The sequence below is a fragment of the Gopherus evgoodei genome, chromosome 7, assembly GCF_007399415.2.
Source record: "Gopherus evgoodei ecotype Sinaloan lineage chromosome 7, rGopEvg1_v1.p, whole genome shotgun sequence".
NCBI lineage: Eukaryota > Metazoa > Chordata > Testudines > Testudinidae > Gopherus > Gopherus evgoodei.
Window position 1 is genome coordinate 43,751,787 of NC_044328.1, and position 18,136 is coordinate 43,769,922.

General features: G+C 47.7%; 1 protein-coding gene across 1 annotated transcript in view; it reads left to right on the plus strand.

The window, feature by feature from the left end:
• Positions 1-18,136, plus strand: part of CDH23 (cadherin related 23) — a 536,798-nt gene that overhangs the window by 362,431 nt on the left and 156,231 nt on the right. The window contains exons 21-25 of the mRNA XM_030571362.1: positions 1,068-1,175; positions 4,987-5,176; positions 6,899-7,044; positions 7,949-8,168; positions 17,454-17,606. Of these exons, the coding sequence (XP_030427222.1) occupies positions 1,068-1,175; positions 4,987-5,176; positions 6,899-7,044; positions 7,949-8,168; positions 17,454-17,606 (817 nt within the window). The remainder of the gene's footprint in view (positions 1-1,067; positions 1,176-4,986; positions 5,177-6,898; positions 7,045-7,948; positions 8,169-17,453; positions 17,607-18,136) is intronic.

An 18,136-nucleotide genomic window follows, 5' to 3' on the forward strand; every position in this document is an offset into this window, starting at 1 on the left:
TTTCCATCCTGCTAGCCTTACTCATGGAAGTAGTGCCATTGACTTAGTGGGGCCGTTCATGTAAGGTGAGTAGGATTTGTTTGGTTCTGGGCCATAGCAGGGAGTATGTGGACCAGAGCCCAGGCAAGACAAAGAGTTTGGGGAAGCGTGTAAACAATGTCCTGCAAATATTTGTTTGAATGTTCAAACAAATTCCCTTTCCCTGTGCCTTCAGCGTCCATTTTTCATGAATCTGCTAGTGTGTTGTTCTTAACTCAGCAATCACAAGAACCCTCCCTTTATGACTAGGCATTAGGAATTCTGAAATGTTCTTCTGTTGTAACATGGGGTCCCAGTATGGAAAATGCCCAAACCATTGTCCTACTCAGTGAGTTCACTGATAGGAGTGTTTGTAGAAACAGCAATTTTCAAGGGAATGCAGAAGAATATTCATAGAAAACTCACTCTGAATTCATCAGCGCAAGGATTCACTCTAAACCTGAATTGAAGTGTTATGCTTGTCCAGTCAAGGAAAGGAAACAGCACCATTCAACCTACAGATCCATACAAAATGAGCCAACTTTCTTTGTATTTCAGATATGGAACATGCCACCCAACATATGGACTGAGACTATTCAGCACATAATTTCAAATAATGAAAAATTGGAGAAAAGGCTGAATTGGTCAAATTTCTGTATTTGCGGTGACTGTTTCATTTGGCTCTAGACAGCAGTGTTCATGGAGAGGAAAGTGGCTCTCATAGCACTCAGCACAGTGCTCCTGAAACGGTACATGGTGAGAAGCACCTTCTCGTCCGGTAGAGACAATGAATTGGCTTTAAGAAGAAATCCTTTTAATTACACTCATTGTTTCGGAGCTACCCACAGGGACATCCATCTTGCTAAAATGACATCATTTGTGACACTGGCTCAGAGGGAAAGGTGAAGGGACCAGGGTCAGACGTTGTAAGCCCAACCCTGCCTGGCATGAATAAGCAGAAGTACTGAGGTAGATTTGCAGCTACTCTAGGGTCATACCATGCGGGTTACAGGATAGGAAAGTCCATATTCACACTTATCATTTTGCAGGTGAACATCACTTTGCTGGACATTAACGATAACTACCCCATGTGGAAGGATGATCCATACTTCATTAATCTGGTGGAAATGACCCCCCCAGACTCCGATGTCACAACGGTATGTGCCATGACAGCCAACAGAATGCACCCTCTGAATCCAGAAGCACAAATAAACTAGTTTTAATCTTTGTGCTGTCTGGACTGACTTTTAGCATATGTAATATTGAAGAGCTGATGCCTTTAACTGGAGACAAAGATCTGTGCATGCTTCTGCCTCGCAGTGCTGGCAAGGTACCTCAGTCCTGTTATACCAACCCTGAGTCCTGCAGCACCTTTGTATATGTATCTCTCCATCCTGACCTGCCATCTCCTGTCCCCTCCATCATGCCAACCGTGGCACTCTCCTAGGCAGGAATTGGCACACTGTGCAAAATTCATTTTTGCCGCATTCACTGTGTTTGGCACAGTGAAGAGAATAGTTATTCTAAGAAGTCTGTTCCTTTAATCCAATGGTGTTTGCATGGCCAGAAAGTGGGATACAGGCAGGAAATCCTCGTGCTTAAAGCCATGGAGTTAACAGGCCTTTGTTGAAAGGAAAACTGCAGTTTGATTTAAAAAATGCAATAACCACATCATCTGGTTGGATAAATCACCAATAAGGTTAAATGGTTATAAACTATAATAAATGAAACAGCCACCACCTTACATATCTGCTGAGAACATTTGCACTGCTGTTTAGCAGATGAATATGGGAACAAGACTAGAGGCTTCTGTGGCTGATTAAAGGCAAATTCTGCTGTCTATTAAAGGATTTTCTTGTTAATTTAACAATGGTTTAAATGTCTCCATAATGTTTTGTACCATTTTCTAATAAATATCAGTATGACCTTAGAACAGAAGTCCCCAGCCATTCCCCTCATGTATCTACTAAATAGCAGTTGCTTTGTCTCAAGCTCCTTGAGGTCAGTGGGAGTCCATGTGGGTCAGAGGGTCTGCATGAGCAGATCCAATTGCAGAAGAATGGACTGTATCAGCTGATTGGCTTTCCTGCTGGAAAGTGCCAGTGAAATGGCAGCTCCCATTCAGGGACCCCAGCACTGTTTAAAATTATGAAGATCTCAGCATCCTGGCAGATACTTCTCATTTTAAAAAAAGAAAATTGAAGAGTGGGTCCTTAGCTGGGATAAATCAGCGTAGCTCCACTGCTCTTTGTGGATTTGTCCATCTGCACCAGCTGAGGATCTAGCCTGGAGTTATCCCACGTACTTGCTTCCTCTAGTAAATATTCATTTAGCAATCTAAAGCCCTTATCTTGCCAAGACTTATACATGTGCTTAGCTTTGTGTTCTGTAGGTAATCTCATTGAAGCTAATAGGACTATTGTTCCAGTTCAGAAAGTTAAGTCTTTGCAGGATCAGAGCTTAACGTGTTGAGACTACAGCAATCACTGCAGTTTCCTTACAGATAGCACAGGCTCTCTACAGCATGAGACTAGAATCTGATCCATGTGCAGCATGGGACATGAACTTTGTGTCTTCCACTGTGCATCTGGGCCCTGATATGATTATATAGGCATGAAAGTCCATTTGGAGAACAGTCCTTGAACTGCAGCCATGCTTCCAACCCCAAGCATGTTGCAGTCTTTCCACTGCGCATGCATGTGTGTGTTTCTTTAAAACAATGTTTTTGGCTAACTTCTGCTTTCCTAGCCTCGCCTGTGACCTCCCTCAAGGACCTCTTTGAAAGGCATTGATTTAAAGTCTTTCAAATCTCTTCAGCAAAATAAAAGAGAGGAGGAGAGAGAATTATTTTCCATCATGCTGGGAGAAAAATGATGGGCGTGAAACAGAAAATAAATGAGGGAAAAGTGAAGAGAATCTACAATATCATCAAACAGGAAAGACCGGGGGAAAAAATCCTGTAGTGAAACATTAATCTTGGAGCAGGAGGGGGAGTGGATTCCATTCCAAGCCCACCTTGCAGAAATTAACTCTGCATTACCATAGCTGGCTATCTGCTTCCCCTTCCCCATGGGGGAAGCAAGCTGTGCTTTCTGAGTGCACAGTTCACTTGGACACATGGCTGTGGTTCCTTCTGCATCTGTTTTTATTGGGAAGAATCTGTCAGCAGCAGGATATGGGAAAGCGGAGGGGTTTAATCACAGATTATTAGGGTTGGAAGGGACCTCAGGAGATCATGTAGTCCAACCCCCTGCTCAAAGCAGGACCAATCCCCACTTCCCTAAATGGCCCCCTCAAGGATTGAACTCACAACCCTGATTTAGCAGGCCAATGCTCAAACCACTGAGCTATCCCTCCCTGCTGAGCAAATATAATTTATTCCTGAGTAATTAAAATGAAGCATTGTGGCTGATAAAGGCAAACAGAGGTGGTGGTTTCTGTGGCATATTGGTTTGTAACCCTTTGCTCTGCTGCTGTATCTCTGCACTTGTAAGTACATGCCTGAAGGAGTTAGAACAGACACTTAGATCACATGGACAGACATTAACTGGGCAGGAGCTGGCTGGGCTTCCTTCATCTCAAAATATTCTTGTGCTCTTTGTTACTATGAAGCTTCCATCAGTGGTGATCCTCGGGGACAGGGTACTGGACTTGTTGACTATTGGTCTATTTGGGTGTGGCAGTTTATATGGAGCTTGAGGACTGGTAAAAGCTATGATGTTGCAGTTTCCTCTTTGCCTATAATTCCACCCATTATCCATTCCATAATTTACAATACCTACATTGTATAGTATAGCACAGTGCTACAGTACACTTCATTACTATTCAAGTATGTATTTTGGTGCATTACAGTTGTGCTCATGGGCACCAACAGGGCCTTATTGTGCTAGGTGCACCATTGTAAAGCACCTGGTATGTTTTGGGGCACAGTAGAAATAATAAATCTCTGCCATTGACTAGATGCCACGGCAATACCAATGTTATCTGCCATTTGTGCTATGATTTCTGTGTAAAATGGGGGGAGTTAAGCAGAAAGATTCAGGGTTTAGAAGTTTCAGGACTAGCCCCTAAAGATCAACTGTTGCCAGTTGGCAAATCCTCCAACTTCTGTATCCCAACACAGATGAACTGTAAGACCAAGACCCTGCTCCCATGTGGCAATTAACTCTGATGGAACTTTTTTGTAAATTAACCCCAGTGTCTATATCAAATTGCTGTGTGGGTAATTTGTCTGTCTGAACTCCCCCTGCAGTTTGAGTTGGATGCCGTGTTCTTCTCTACAAACTCTCCTAAACTGATGTATGGGGTTGCTGTGCTTTGTTACAGCACCCACCTTCCACCCAAAAGAGAAGCTGCTCTTAAGTGGTGGGCAAATAATCCTTGTCTACTTCACAGGGATATTGCGCACGTTGATTAGTCTCAGTAAAATGCTGTGATGGAAGGTGCCAAATAGGGGTTCCATATTTCCTTTCCATTATTTTTGATCTGTATGGATGTCTTGTATGAAACAAAATCTGTATTTTTTCAGCACGCCACTGTTCCTGCTGCTTATTCCCCACTGAAAGTCATCATGCATTTGACATCACAATTAGTTGCTGGAAAAATAATAATAATATCACCAACAAAATACTATATCAGGTGGGTGACAAGCAACAGAAGCAGTGAAGTCCTAAGTAACAAAGTTCTTATTTTTATGTAAATGTTCTTGGGAATTAAAAACTCTGAGGGAGGAAAATAAAACAGAAAATGTATGAGAGAAGAGAGTGATGCCTAAAGAGGGTTATTTTCAAAGTTTCCCATGGGGCAACACAAGCTCTTTAGTGCAGTTAATTTTTTATTTCTTTTTGGTTTGCTTTAATTTCCTTTTCAGTTTTTCATCTCAGATCCGAGAGTTGGCTGCCTGGATACACTGTACTGAACAGGGTTTCCTTGATTTAGCAGACTGACATCTGCACTTGGTCTCTCCAGGTGGTTGCTGTTGACCCTGACCTGGCTGAGAATGGCTCCCTTGTGTACAGCATCAGGCCACCGAATAAATTCTACAGCCTCAACAGCACCACAGGGAAGATCCGGACCACGGGGGTCATGTTAGATAGAGAGAACCCAAACCCCCAAGAAGCTGAACTGATGAGGAAGATCATGATCTCCGTCACTGACCGTAAGCTCCAACTCAGTTATTCTGCTCCATTCTGCTTCTCTTTGCTTACTGTCTGTCTTTGCCATTTGTCTCTCCTGTTGCTCCAAATATAGGATCTATCTATTTTTGCATCCTGTTTCTTTCTCTTTCTCTTTATACCATTATCAAGCAGAGTGTAAGTTACTGGAGTGGCATGATAGAATTCCCTTAAATTACCATGTTGCATAATTGTTTTTGACATAGCAGGACTGGTAGCAACCGCTGTGGCTAAGATTAAATAATCATTTGCTTCTAACCTTCTGTTTTCACTTGCATGTACTTTTCTGAAACTTTCACATATCAAGCTAAAATTTCCAAGTCTGTTCTCTGCTTGAAAGCAGCTTAGGGTTTTTTGTTTTTGTTTTTTTATTTTGAGCAAAATAGATGAGCCATTTCTGAGGAGAAGAATGGGGAGGGAGAGGAAACACTTACCCAATTATTTAAAAAAAAAAATACAATTTTTGTGATTTTGTTTAACAGCCCAGACAAATTAGGTGAGAGAGGTGAAATTTGGCCTGGAAATAGCCCTTACTGAGGAAAAGTGCTTTTGAGCGCTGTGGTAAAAACTGGGTTTGCTTTCATTGAGTTCTGACCAGATTGTACTTTGTGCATGTACAGTATGTTTCGGAAGGATTCGCTCACTCAGCGTGTTGAGTGTGCAGCTAGCGAAGGCTGTGGTGTTTGCACACATGGTTAATTTAACTGGGTCCTACAAAGCAGAAGGTAGGGAAATTTTAAACGCCTTTGCCCCAACCCAACATTCTATGTATGTGTTTGCGGCAGGGCTTTTATAAACCTCCTCGTACCCATGAGAAGGATATGAGAGGAGCTCCTCTTCCGCAGACTGCAGGAAGTCAGCAGGAGGGGACCTCTGCTGCTGCATGCCATTCAAGGGAGCTGCTGTCATTTGCAAGAGGGAAACCTTGCTTCTGTGTTCTATATCGCAAGGGCTGCAGCCTCAGGCTGGTGTCTCTTCTGTGAGGCTTGTAAGATCCCTGGGGCACAGGGAACTGCTCTGAAGTCAGGCATGCCACAGCACTTAAGGTCTGCAGAAGAGGGGGCTCCCTCCTGCAAGACTTGTAGGACACATGGGGCATGACATTCCAGTGATATCTAGCTAAATAATGTTTTCATTTAGGGGAAAAGGGCTGCTGAGTGATTTAAAAAAAAATCTTTTTCTCTGAAAATATCCTATGAGGACTGTTTGTGTTTGTTTGTTTTGTTAAATTTAGTTAAATGAACATTCTGGTTGCACAGCTAAGTACTCAAAAGTCAGGCAATGACAAAGTAAGATTGTATGTAAGCCTTAACCCTGTTCCTTCCACGTTTACATTACTACTGCCCAGTGTTAATTACACCAGCACACATTTTTCAGCTGCGCTGTATGATGGGGATCATATAAGAACATAGATATGTTTTGTTCTGCAACCACATACACATTTGTCTGCTGTTCTCAGCGGATTATTTTAAACTGTTAACTAGCTCTGATGATTAGTTTCCAGCCTGAGGTTCCAGTATCTGAAGTGTGTTGCCTGCCAATTCTAGTCCTAGTGGTATCTCTGCTAGATCCAGCCAGGGGAGAATCATCCTACATCACTTTCCTTCCGAAAGAAAGGTGACCCTGTAGAACTGTCAGTGGCATTCATTCTGGAAGATTTCTGCCGTTAGCCTTGCTTGTCGATTAAAGTTGTGCCTTTTCTGCAGGTGGGAGACCACCTTTACGGGCTACTGGTAGTGCCACAGTTTTTGTGAATTTGCTGGATCTCAATGACAATGATCCCACCTTCCAGAACCTGCCTTTCATTGCTGAGGTCCCTGAAGGCCTTCCAGCAGGCTCTTCCATCTTCCAGGTGAATCTGCTGCTTTCATCATTTCTGTTTCAACCTGTATTTTGCAGTGGTGGTATAGCCGTGTTAACCTGTATTAACCACCATCATTTGTAAAAGTGCTATGGAAGTGCCAGTGCTATGGAAGGGTTAAGTATGATTAGCATTGCTGCATTTTGGTGAGAGCCTTCTGTGAAGTCAGTACCCTCCCCCAGATAAATATGGCCAGAGTCAACAGCCAGCATTGTATAAAATGGGGATACAGTAAATGATAGTTCATTTCTGAGCCCCAGACTCCATAAGACAGGCAATGTTAGGGACCTAACCAAATGCCAGGAGACTGGCTCAGGTTAATTTACATGCAATTATGATGGTGATAAAGGGGTTATTTTCTCCTCATCCAACCTCTGTCTCTCGCTGGCCCCTTTCTCTGTGAGAGAGATGTGTGCTCTCAGCTCAGGTCCCGGCTCTGTCACTGACTCATGCTGTGGCTTGGGGCAGGTCACTTGCTGTCTCTGTACCTCCATGTCCCCATCTGCAGAAAGGAAACATCAGCACTGGCCATCCAGGAGCTGTGTAGGGGTTAGGTAATGTTTGCCAAGCACTCTCTGTAAGAGCTAAGTAGAAGAACTCCCACTCCTGAAACCTCTCCCCACAGATGTGACACCAATACTTTAGCTCAAGGGGAGTACATTTCACATGCAGCCCTGTGTTGTCACAGCATGGGTTCTATGTACTGTAACCACTAGCAGATGTGACGGTCAAAGTACCCTTTGTGTTTAACTCGGAGTCTGTGGGAAATGGAATCTCTCACTCTCTGGGTCTGAAATTTATGTATTTTTATTTTTTTTTGACCAAGGCAACACATTAAAGGCTCTAATATGTTGGTTTGTTTCTCATGCTTGCTTCTCCTCTCCATCCTCACTAGGTGGTGGCCATAGACCTGGATGAGGGTCTGAATGGGCAGGTGACCTACCACATGCAGGTGGGCATGCCCCGAATGGACTTCCTCATCAACAGCAGCAGTGGGCTCATCAACTCCACAGCAGTGCTGGACAGGGAGAGGATCTCCGAGTATTACCTCAGGGTGGTAGCAAGTGATGCGGGAGTACCGTCCAAGAGCTCCACCAGCACCCTGACAGTCAGAGGTGACTGCAGGGCTGGGTATCCCAAGGCCGTTACACTCATGCCAACACTTGGCGTTCTTTCCTAGACCTGGTTGTTTCCATACCCTTAGTCCCAGAATCCCCACTGCCATACATCGGGAGCGGGCTATCCTCTTACTGCTGTCCAGACATGGTTTGGGTGTATATCTTCCTCATAAGTGAGATCATCTGGGTGCTCATGCTAGCAGTGCCCAGACATGAGCACTGAGACAATGAAGGCATGGCACTGTCAGTGGGAGTGGGGGGAACCTAGATTTGTGGATCTCTTTCTTCCATTGCTCTGACAGCCCTGGCATTTCTGTTCCTTTCAGGGTGTGCAGCAAGGACAGTCTGTTTACCCGGCTCTTTGCCTGAAGAGGAATGAGTTTCTGCTTTGCTTGGGGGTTGCGTTCTCAGAGCTGACCTTTTGTTAATTAACCTAGCGTTTTAATTCATGTGAGTTTACTTAATAGCCATACATAAGCCTAAGAACAGCCATACTGGATCAGACCAACAGTCCATCTAGCCCCATATCCTGTCTCTGACAGTGGCCAGTGCCAGGTGCTTCAGCAGGAATGAGCAAAACAGGGCAAGTATTGACTGATCCATCCCCTGTCATCCAGTTCCAGCTTCTGGCAGTTGGAGGTTTAGACATAACCGGAGCATGGGGTTGCATCCCTGATCATCCTGGCTAATTGCCATTGCAGGACATGTGCTCCATGAACTTATCTAATTCTTTTTTTAACCCAGTTTTTTTTTTGGCCTGCACAACATCCTATGGCAATGAGTTCCACAGGTGGACTGTGCATTATGTGAAGAACTTCTTCCTTTTGTTTGTTTTAAACGTGCTGCCTATTAATTTCATTGGGTGACCCCTAGTTCTTATATTATGTGAGGTGGTAAATAACAAATCATAAGTGATTTTATAGACCTGTATCATATCCCTCCTTAAACTTCTCTTCTCTAAAATGAACAGTCCCAATCTTTTTAATCTCTTCTCACATGGAAGTTGTTCCTACTCCTAGTAATTTTCATTGCCCATCTTTGTACCTTCGTCAATTCTAATATATCTTTTTGAGATAGGGCGAACAGAACTGTGTGCAGTTTTTACGGTGTGGGTGTACCATGGATTTATATAGTGGCATTATGATGTTTATTATCTATACCTTTCCTACTAGTTCCTAACATTGTTTTAGCTTTTTTGACTGTCGCACATTGAGTGGATGTTTGCAGGGAGCATCCACAATGGCAACAAGATCTCTTTCTTGAGTGATAACAGCTAATTTAGATCCCATTATTTTGTATGTATAGCTGGGATTATGTTTTTCAATGTGCATTATTTTCCACTTGTCACCATTAAATTTCATCTTCCGTTTTGTCTCCCAGTGACCCAGTTTTGTGAGATCCCTTTGTAACTTTCCACAATCTGCTTTGGACTTAACAATCTTGAGTTATTTTATATCATCTGCAAATTTTGCCACCTCACTGTTCCACCTCTTTTTTCGGATCATTTATGAATATGTTGAACAGCAATGATCCCAGTACAAATCCTTGGGAACCCTGCTATTTACTTCTCTCCATTGTGAAAATTGTCCATTTATTCATATCCTTTGTTTCTTCTTCGAGTGATTGCTCATATCCATTCCAGTTAGGTGTGTGCGCCGCGCGTGCACATTCGTCGGAAAACTTTTACCCTAGCAACTCAGTGGGCCGGTAGGTCGCCCCCTAGAGTGGCGTCGTCATGGTGCTCGATATATACCCCTGCCGGCCCACCCGCTCCTCAATTCCTTCTCACCGCCCGTGTCGGTCGTTGGAACAGTGGAGCGCGGCTTAGCTGACCTCCACTTCCCTAGCTACTCGTAGTTCTCGTATATAGTTATGCAGTTATAATCCTTTTATATATATATTTGTATAGTTATACGTTTTTTCTTTGATAACATAGTTAGTTTAGTAATAGTTAGCGGGGTTCAGGAAGTAGCCCCTTCCATGAACCCGGTGCCAGAGCCCATGCACGGCTCACCGGGTTTTAAAATGGGCTCGGCCTGCCAGAAGCCGATGCCGAAGGGAGATCCACACGACTTCTGTTTGAAGTGCCTCAGGGAATCACACTTGACGGCTAAGTGCCCTATTTGCAAGGCTTTTAAGCCGAGAACAAAAAGGAGCGGGACTTTCACTTACCCCTCCACCTTTGGCGCCGAGCGATGATCAAGCGGCTGGCAGAAGCGCCTCCTCGGCACCGGACCCCGCCGGTACTGCCAAGGCCTTTCGGCACCGGCCGTCGCTGGCACCGAAGTCGACTCGGCACCGCTCCCTTCCTCCGAGGTCGAGAAAGCCTACGATTCCTGCTGGTGCCTGACGGCTCCCCGGCACGCGCCGTGGTTGAGCCCCCTGCTCCTGCTGCTTCCGTGCCACCTGCATCGCAGCCAGAGAGCTCGTCTAAGTCGGATTGCCCGGCACCGACACCTGCAGAGGCACCGATGACATTGGCACCGTCGATTCCAGTCCCCCAGGGCCATTGAATCCAGTGCCTGACAGCTCCCCGGCACGCGCCGTGGTAGAGCTTACTGCTCCCGCTGCTTCTGTGCCAAGTGCACCGCAGCCAGAGAGCTCGTCTAAGTCGGATCGCCCGGCACCAACACCTGCTGAGGCACCGACGACGTCGGCACCGTCGATCCCGGTCCCACAAGGGCCGTCGAATCCGGTGCCTGACGGCTCCCCGGCACGCGCCGTGGTTGAGCTTACTGCTCCTGCTGCTTCCGTGCCAACTGCACTGCAGCCAGAGAGCTCGTCTAAGTCAGATCGCCCGGCACCGACACCTCTGAGGCACCGACAATGTCGGCACCGTCGATTCCAGTCCCACAAGGGCCGTCGAATCCGGTGCTTGACGGCTCCCCAGCACGCGCCGTGGTTGAGCTTATTGCTCCTGCTGCTTCCGTGCCGACGGCACCGCAGCCAGAGAGCTCATCTAAGTCGGATCGCCCGGCACCGACACCTACCGAAGCTCTGACGACCTCGGTACCGTCGATCCCGGTCCCACGAGGGCCGTCGAATCCGGTGCCTGACAGCTCCCCAGTATGCACTGTGGTTGAGCCTGCTGTTCGCTCCACGCCGGAGACATTACCAACGGCGAGGGATCTCATTGCCATGACAGAGTCAATGCTGCCTGACCCCGGCACCGCCGGTGCGGGTAATACAGTCTCTTCATATGACCGTCCTTTGTCAGCACAGCAGAGCGGCACCGTTCATGATCACGGTCCCACAGACACTCCAGGTCCCGTCGGCACACCCGACACCACTTGCAGTCCCGGTGCTGTTTTCCTCATCGGTACTGGTCGCACTCGCCGCACTGGTCGGTATCCCGTTCGCCGACCCGCTATCGGCACCGTTCCGACTCCCGGCACCGCGACAGGTACCTTGACTCCTGTAGCCTCTCCCCGAGCCTCGAGATCTCTGTCGACCTCCCGGCACCGTTCTGGTTGCAGGTCTGGATCTCGTTCCAGGTACCGGTACGCCTCCCGGTGCCGGTCCCCGGTGCCGAGTTGGGCAAGGTCCGATAGAGTCAGAGACTCTGCCCGTGCCTTCTTTTAGTACCTCCATGGCCATCCAGACACGCATCCGTGTCATCCCACATGCGCAGATCTTATGCTCAGGACCACGATTCTGATACGCCCCCCGACAACCTGAGGCGGAGGAGGTCCCAGAGGTAGAGGACCCGGTATGGGGCCTTCTAAGGGGTACGACTACTCGTCTGTCCGCTCTCCTCTCTGCTCACTAGTCTTTCAGTCTGTTAAGGCGAGGTATTGGCATGGCCAGCGGGCGCCAGCCCAGAAACCGAAGGAGGCTTGGCAAATGAACCTGCTTGGCCGCCAGGTGTACTCTGCAGAGGCCCTGCAGCTCTGGGTAGCAAAGCAACAAGCCTTGCTTAGCTGCTATAATTGTAGCACCTGGGTGAAGGTAGTTTAGTTTATGGAGTTTCTCCCTCAAAACTCCCGCCAAGAGTTCGCTGCCGTCTTGGAGGACGGGGGAAAAAGGTACCCAGAGTGTCCCTCCAGGCCTCGTTAGACGCAGCAGACTCAGCAGCCAGGACTCTAGCCTTTGGTGTCGCCATGAGGTGCATCTCATGGCTTCAGGTTTCAAACCTCCGGCCGGAGCTGCAGTATGCCATTCAGGATTTACCCTTTGTTGGTAAAGGCCTCTTCGCGGCAAAGACAGACCCAGGCTGCGAAGCTTGATGGACAATAGGGTCCTAATGCGCTCTCTCAGCATGCATATGCCAGCGACCAAACGCAGGCCTTTCTGTCCCCAGCTGCCATACTCTGTGCCTAGCCAGAGACAGGACTTTGGCAAACGGCGAGGCCAAGGTGGTCGCAGACGAATGTCAGGACCCCTAAAGAGCCAAGGTCAAGGTCCCTCGCAATTACCACTGGGACCAAAGACGAACCTTCCAAGGTGCGCCTGAGGGCGGTGTACCAGTCACAGGCCAGGATCCCAATCCCGCTTTCTCCTGGCGGGCCCCAGTTAATTTCAGATCGCTGGGTCCTGCGCACGGTGGAGCATAGGTACCACCTTTAATTTGTTCCAGCCCTGTCCCCCTTCAGGGACCCCTCTCACGAGCAATTCCTCGTACAAGAGGCGCAGACGCCGACTGACGAAAGGGGCAAGGGGGTTTACTCCCGTTATGCCCTAGTCCCCCACTCGAACGGAGGTCTCAGACCTTCCTAGTCCTGCACGGACTCAACCAGTTTAGGATAAGGTTGAAGTTCCGCATGGTATCCCTGGGAACCATTATTCCATCCTTGCCTCCTGGGGGCTACTATGCCGCCCTCGATATGAAGGACGCGTACTTTCGCAATGCCATCTTCCCTCCGCACAGGAGATACCTCCGCTTTCTAGCCAACCGTCAGTACTTCTGGTTTACAGCCATAGTCGCCGCCTACCTTCGCTGATGTCGGATATGCGTTTTTCCGTATCTGGACGATTCGCTTATCTGAGGAGACTCCGAGACACAAACCACTCAGCACGTGGGCATCGTCACGGTCTTATTCACAGGTCTAGGCCTGATGATTACTATAGAGCAATCCACTCTGGTTCCCACGCAGAGGTTGGACTTCCTAGGGGCTATCCTGGTCTCCTACCTAGCCGGAGCCTGCTTATCACAATTGCGGTTTTAGGCGATGGCAACAATCATCCGAGGTCTGCAGGCTTTCCCAACGACCTCGGCTCGTACTTGTCTCAGTCTCCTGGGTCCATGGCTGCCCGCAAGTTTGTAACCAAACACGCCAAGCTCCGCCTCCGTCCTCTCCAAGTCCGGCTCACCTCGGCGTACCACCCGGATAGGGAGCCAATGGTCATGGTAGTCACCGTTCCCTCGAGCACCTTAGGCTCCCTAGAGTGGTGGCTAACTCCCTCCCTGGTGTGGGCAGGGATGCGGTTCCATCCGCCCCAGCCCTCACTGCCCCTGACGACGGATGTGTCATCTCTCTGCTCGAGTGCTCATGGTCACCTCCGAGCTTAAGGCCTTTGGTCTTCTCGGGAGCTGGCATTCCACATCAGTGCCCCAAAAATGAGAGTAGTCCGCCTGGCGTGCCAGGGGTTCCAGCGGCAGCTGCGAGGCCGTGGTATCTCGGTGTTTACAGCCAACACAACGGCCATATGCTTCATAAATAACCAGGGAGGGACATGGTCCTCCCCCCTTTTGTCAGGAGGCCATCCATTTCCTGGACTTTTGCATGGCCCACTCGATGGAGCTGGTGACGTCCTTTCTCCCAGGCGTTCGGAACGTCTTGGCGCTTTGACTCAGCAGGTCTTTCCTGTCTTACGAGTGATCACTCTGCCCAATGTGAGGCGTTCTGCTTTCCAGAAGTGGAGATGTTTCCTCACATAGACCTGTTCACTCACCGCGAGAGCAGAAAATGCCAGATGTTCTGCTCCTTCCAAGGTCTCTCCTCGGGATCGATCTTGGACGCATTCCTGATGCCGTGGAAAGGCCAACTCCTTTATGCCTTCCCACTGTTCCCACTGGTTCATTAGGTCCTGCTCAAACTCCGCAGGGGCAGAGCGCGCATCATCATGATCACTCCAGAGTGGTCCAGGCAGCACTGATATACCACGTTGCTCGGCCTGTCAATAACCGACCCAATTACCCTGCCACCCCACCCAGACCTCATCACTCAGGGCAACGACAGGCTTCGTCACCCGGACCTGCAGCCTCTTCGCCTCACGGTGTGGCTGCTGCGTAACTGAACCGGGGTGACAGGAAGCCTTCCACCTGGTCAACGTACTGGGCCGAGTGGAAGCATTTCTTCTACAGCTGCAATACGCTCGATCTTGCTCCTACTGAGGTCTCGATCCCCCTTCAGCGGCAGGACCTGGCGGTATCATCGTTGAGGGTACACTCGGCAGCCATCTCTACCTTCCAGCCAGGCTAAGGTGGACGTTCTGTGTTCTCACACTCTATGGGTTCGAGGTCCCTCAAGGGCTTGGAGCGCTTGCACCCTCGGGTGCGCCGCCCAGCCCCAACCTGGGACCTCAACCTAGTTTTAACCAGACTTATGTCTCCCCCATTCGAGCCGTTCGCGACCGGCCCTCTGCTATACCTGTCTTAGACGACAACTTTCCTCGTAGCTGTTACATCGGCCAGACGGGTCTCCGAGCTCAGAGCTCTTATGGTGGTTCCGCCGTACACTAGGTTTCACAAAGACAAGGTGCAGTTATGACCGCACCCGGCTTTCCTCCCTAAGATGGTTTCGGCCTTTCATGTTACCCACAGCTCAACGCAATGGGCGCAACCATTGCACTCCCTGGACATCTGTGGAGTGCTCGCATTTATATTGCGCTGACAGAACCATTTCGTAGGGTGCCCCAGCTCTGTCACGGTAGCAGACCAAAGGGAGGGCTTGCTTGTTTTCCTCTCAGAGGATCTCATCTTGGGTGATGGCGTACATCCGCACTTGTTATGATTTGGCTCATATTTCCCCAAGCCACATCACCGTGCATTCTACCAGGGCTCAGGCTTCATCTGCCGCCTTGCTGGCTCATGTTCCTACCCACGAGATCTGTCGCGCAGCTCCATTGGTCCTTGGTCCATACCTTTGCTTCGCAGTATGCCCTGGTTCAACAGTCAAGAGATGCTGTAGCAGTTTTCATTCTGCCACATTTCACTCCGACCCCACCGCCTACGTAAGGCTTGGGATTCACCTAACTGAAATGGATATGAGCAATCACTCGAAGAAGAAAAGATGGTTACTCACCTTTGTAACTGTTGTTCTTCGAGATGTGTTGCTCATATCCATTCCAAACCCGCCCTCCTTCCCCACTGTCGGAGTAGCCGGCAAGAAGGAACTGAGGAGCAGGTGGGCCGGCAGGGGTATATATCGAGCACCATGACGGCGCCACTCTAGGGGGCGACCTGCCAGCCCACTGAGTTGCTAGGGTAAAAGTTTTCCGACGAATGTGCACACGCGGCGCACACACCTAACTGGAATGGATATGAGCAACACATCTCGAAAAACAACATTTACAAAGGTGAGTAACCGTCTTTTCCTATCTCTTAACTAGTTACTGATCCATGAGAAGACCTTCCCTCTTATCCCATAACTGCTTTCTTTCCTTAGAAGCCTTTGGTGCAAGACCCTGTTAAAGGCTTTCTAAAAGTCCAAGTACACTATATCCACTGAATAACTCTTGTCCACGTGCTTGTGGTCTCCTTCAAAGAATTCTAATAGATTGGTGAGGCGTGATTTCCCTTTACAAATGCTGTGTTGACTCTTCCCCAGGATATTCTGTTTGTCTGTGTATCTGATAATTCTGTTCTTTACTATAGTTTCAACCAACTTGCCTGGTACTAAAGTTAGGCTTAGCAGACTGAAATTGCCAGGATCGCCTGTGGAGCCTCTTTTAAAAATAAGTGTTACATTAGCTACCCTCCATTCATCTGATACAGAGGCTGATGTAAGTGATAGGATACATACAACACTTAGTAGTTCTTCAATTTCATATCTGAGTTCCTTGAAAACTCTTGGGTGAATACCATCTGGTCCTGGTGACTTATTACTGTTTAATTTATCAGTTTATTCCAAAAGCACCTCTGTTGACACCTCAGTATGGAACAATTCCTCAGATTTGTCACCTAAAAAGAATGGCTCACCTGTGGGAATCTCCCCTATATCCTCTGCAATGAAGACCAATGCAAAGAATTAGTTTAGCTTCTCTTCAACTACCTTGTCTTCTCTGAGTGCTCTCTTAGCACCTCGAGCATCCAGTGGCCCCACTGACTGTTCAGCAGCCTTCTTGCTGCTAATGTATTTAAAAATAAAACTTGCTGTTTGTTGTTGTTGTTGTCCTTAGATAGTTGCTCTTCAAATTCTTTCTTGGCCTGCCTTATTACACTTTTACTCTTGACTTGCCAGAGTTTATGCTCCTTTCTATTTTCCTTACCAGTACTTCACTTCCAGTTTTTAAAGGATGCCCTTTTACCTCTAATTGCCTGTTTCACACTCCTGTTTAGCCACAGTGGCAGTTTTTAATTTTTTGGTCCTCTTACAGTTTGGTGTATTTTTGCTTGTTTTTAAATAATCTGCATGTAGCTTGCAGGCATTTCACCCTTGTGACTCTTCCTTCTAATTTTCATTTAACTAGCCGCCTCATTTTTGTGTGGCTCCCCTTTTCAAAGTTAAATGCTATGGTGGTGGGTTTCTTCGGCATTTTTCTCCCTACAGGGATGTTAAATTTAATTACATTGTGGTCGCTAGAGTCTATGATAAACATAATTAAGAAATGAGAAAAGAAATAACCCCAGAATTCCTTCAGTCTAGTGTGTGGAAGGGTCTTTGTCTGCACCTATAGCCCTAGCACCCTCTCTGCCATGCACCAGGAGATGGCTAGGCCATCTACCTGTAGGCTCCAGATTCTCTTCCCTCCTCCCCTGGGAAGCAATGGGAACTGTCTCTGTATGTCTGTCCCTCAGAACATCTCCTGTCCTGTGCTGATTGAGTATCTACTTGTACTGTAAACTCTTGTATGCCTTTCAGGGCAGGAATGGTATTTTCATTCTGTGTTTGTACAACACCTAACATAATGGGGCTCTGATCCTGAGTGGCGCCTCTAGGCAACCCTTCAGTACAAATAATAAATAACAATAAAGGAAATGTAAAAATTGAAAGTTCAGAACAGTCACTAGTGAAGGGATCTGTTTGAAAGCTTGATAGTTGGCAGTGGCCTTTTAAGAACAGCAGACTAGACTGGATGCATAGGCAAGGGGCATACTTGACCCTCTGCTGTCTGTTACAGTTCTGGATGTGAATGACGAGAACCCCACATTCTTCCCAGCTGTCCACAACATCTCCCTACCTGAGAACATACGCCGGGACTTCAAAGTGATCCGTCTGAACTGCACTGACGCTGATGTGGGTCTGAATGCTGAGCTCAGTTACTTCATCACTGGTACCAAATATTCCTATGCCTTCTTATCTCTGATATATCTTGACTGTGCCATTAATCTCTATGCAGTGGAGAACATCAATCCATCCTTAGACCTGTTCCAGAGTCATGATGCAAAGCACTGTGGGTAAGACATATGCAAATCAGACAGCCAAAGGGGCTTTTCATCCTGCTGTTGCTTTGCAAGGCTGATTTGCTTACATTTTCCTATGATGCTTTGCAAATGACTGAAAAACTGTTTGAGGCTAAGAATTATCTATGCTTCATCAACCTGAAAGCGTAATCAGCTGTATGTGTCTGCACAACATGAGCATGAGGGCTTGAAGCAGGAATTGTTGGTCTCCTTTGGAAGGTCAGGTGAAGCATTGCCAAGGGAGCTGTATTCAGGCAGGCATGGAAGATGACATGAAAATGTGCCGCCTGCTATCTCATAGGGCACAGTTGATATAGCTGTTAGATTCAGGTCCCTTTCCACTCCCGTTTTTCTGGAATACTCCTGTCATAACTCCAACTATTCCTGGCACTGAGTAGAC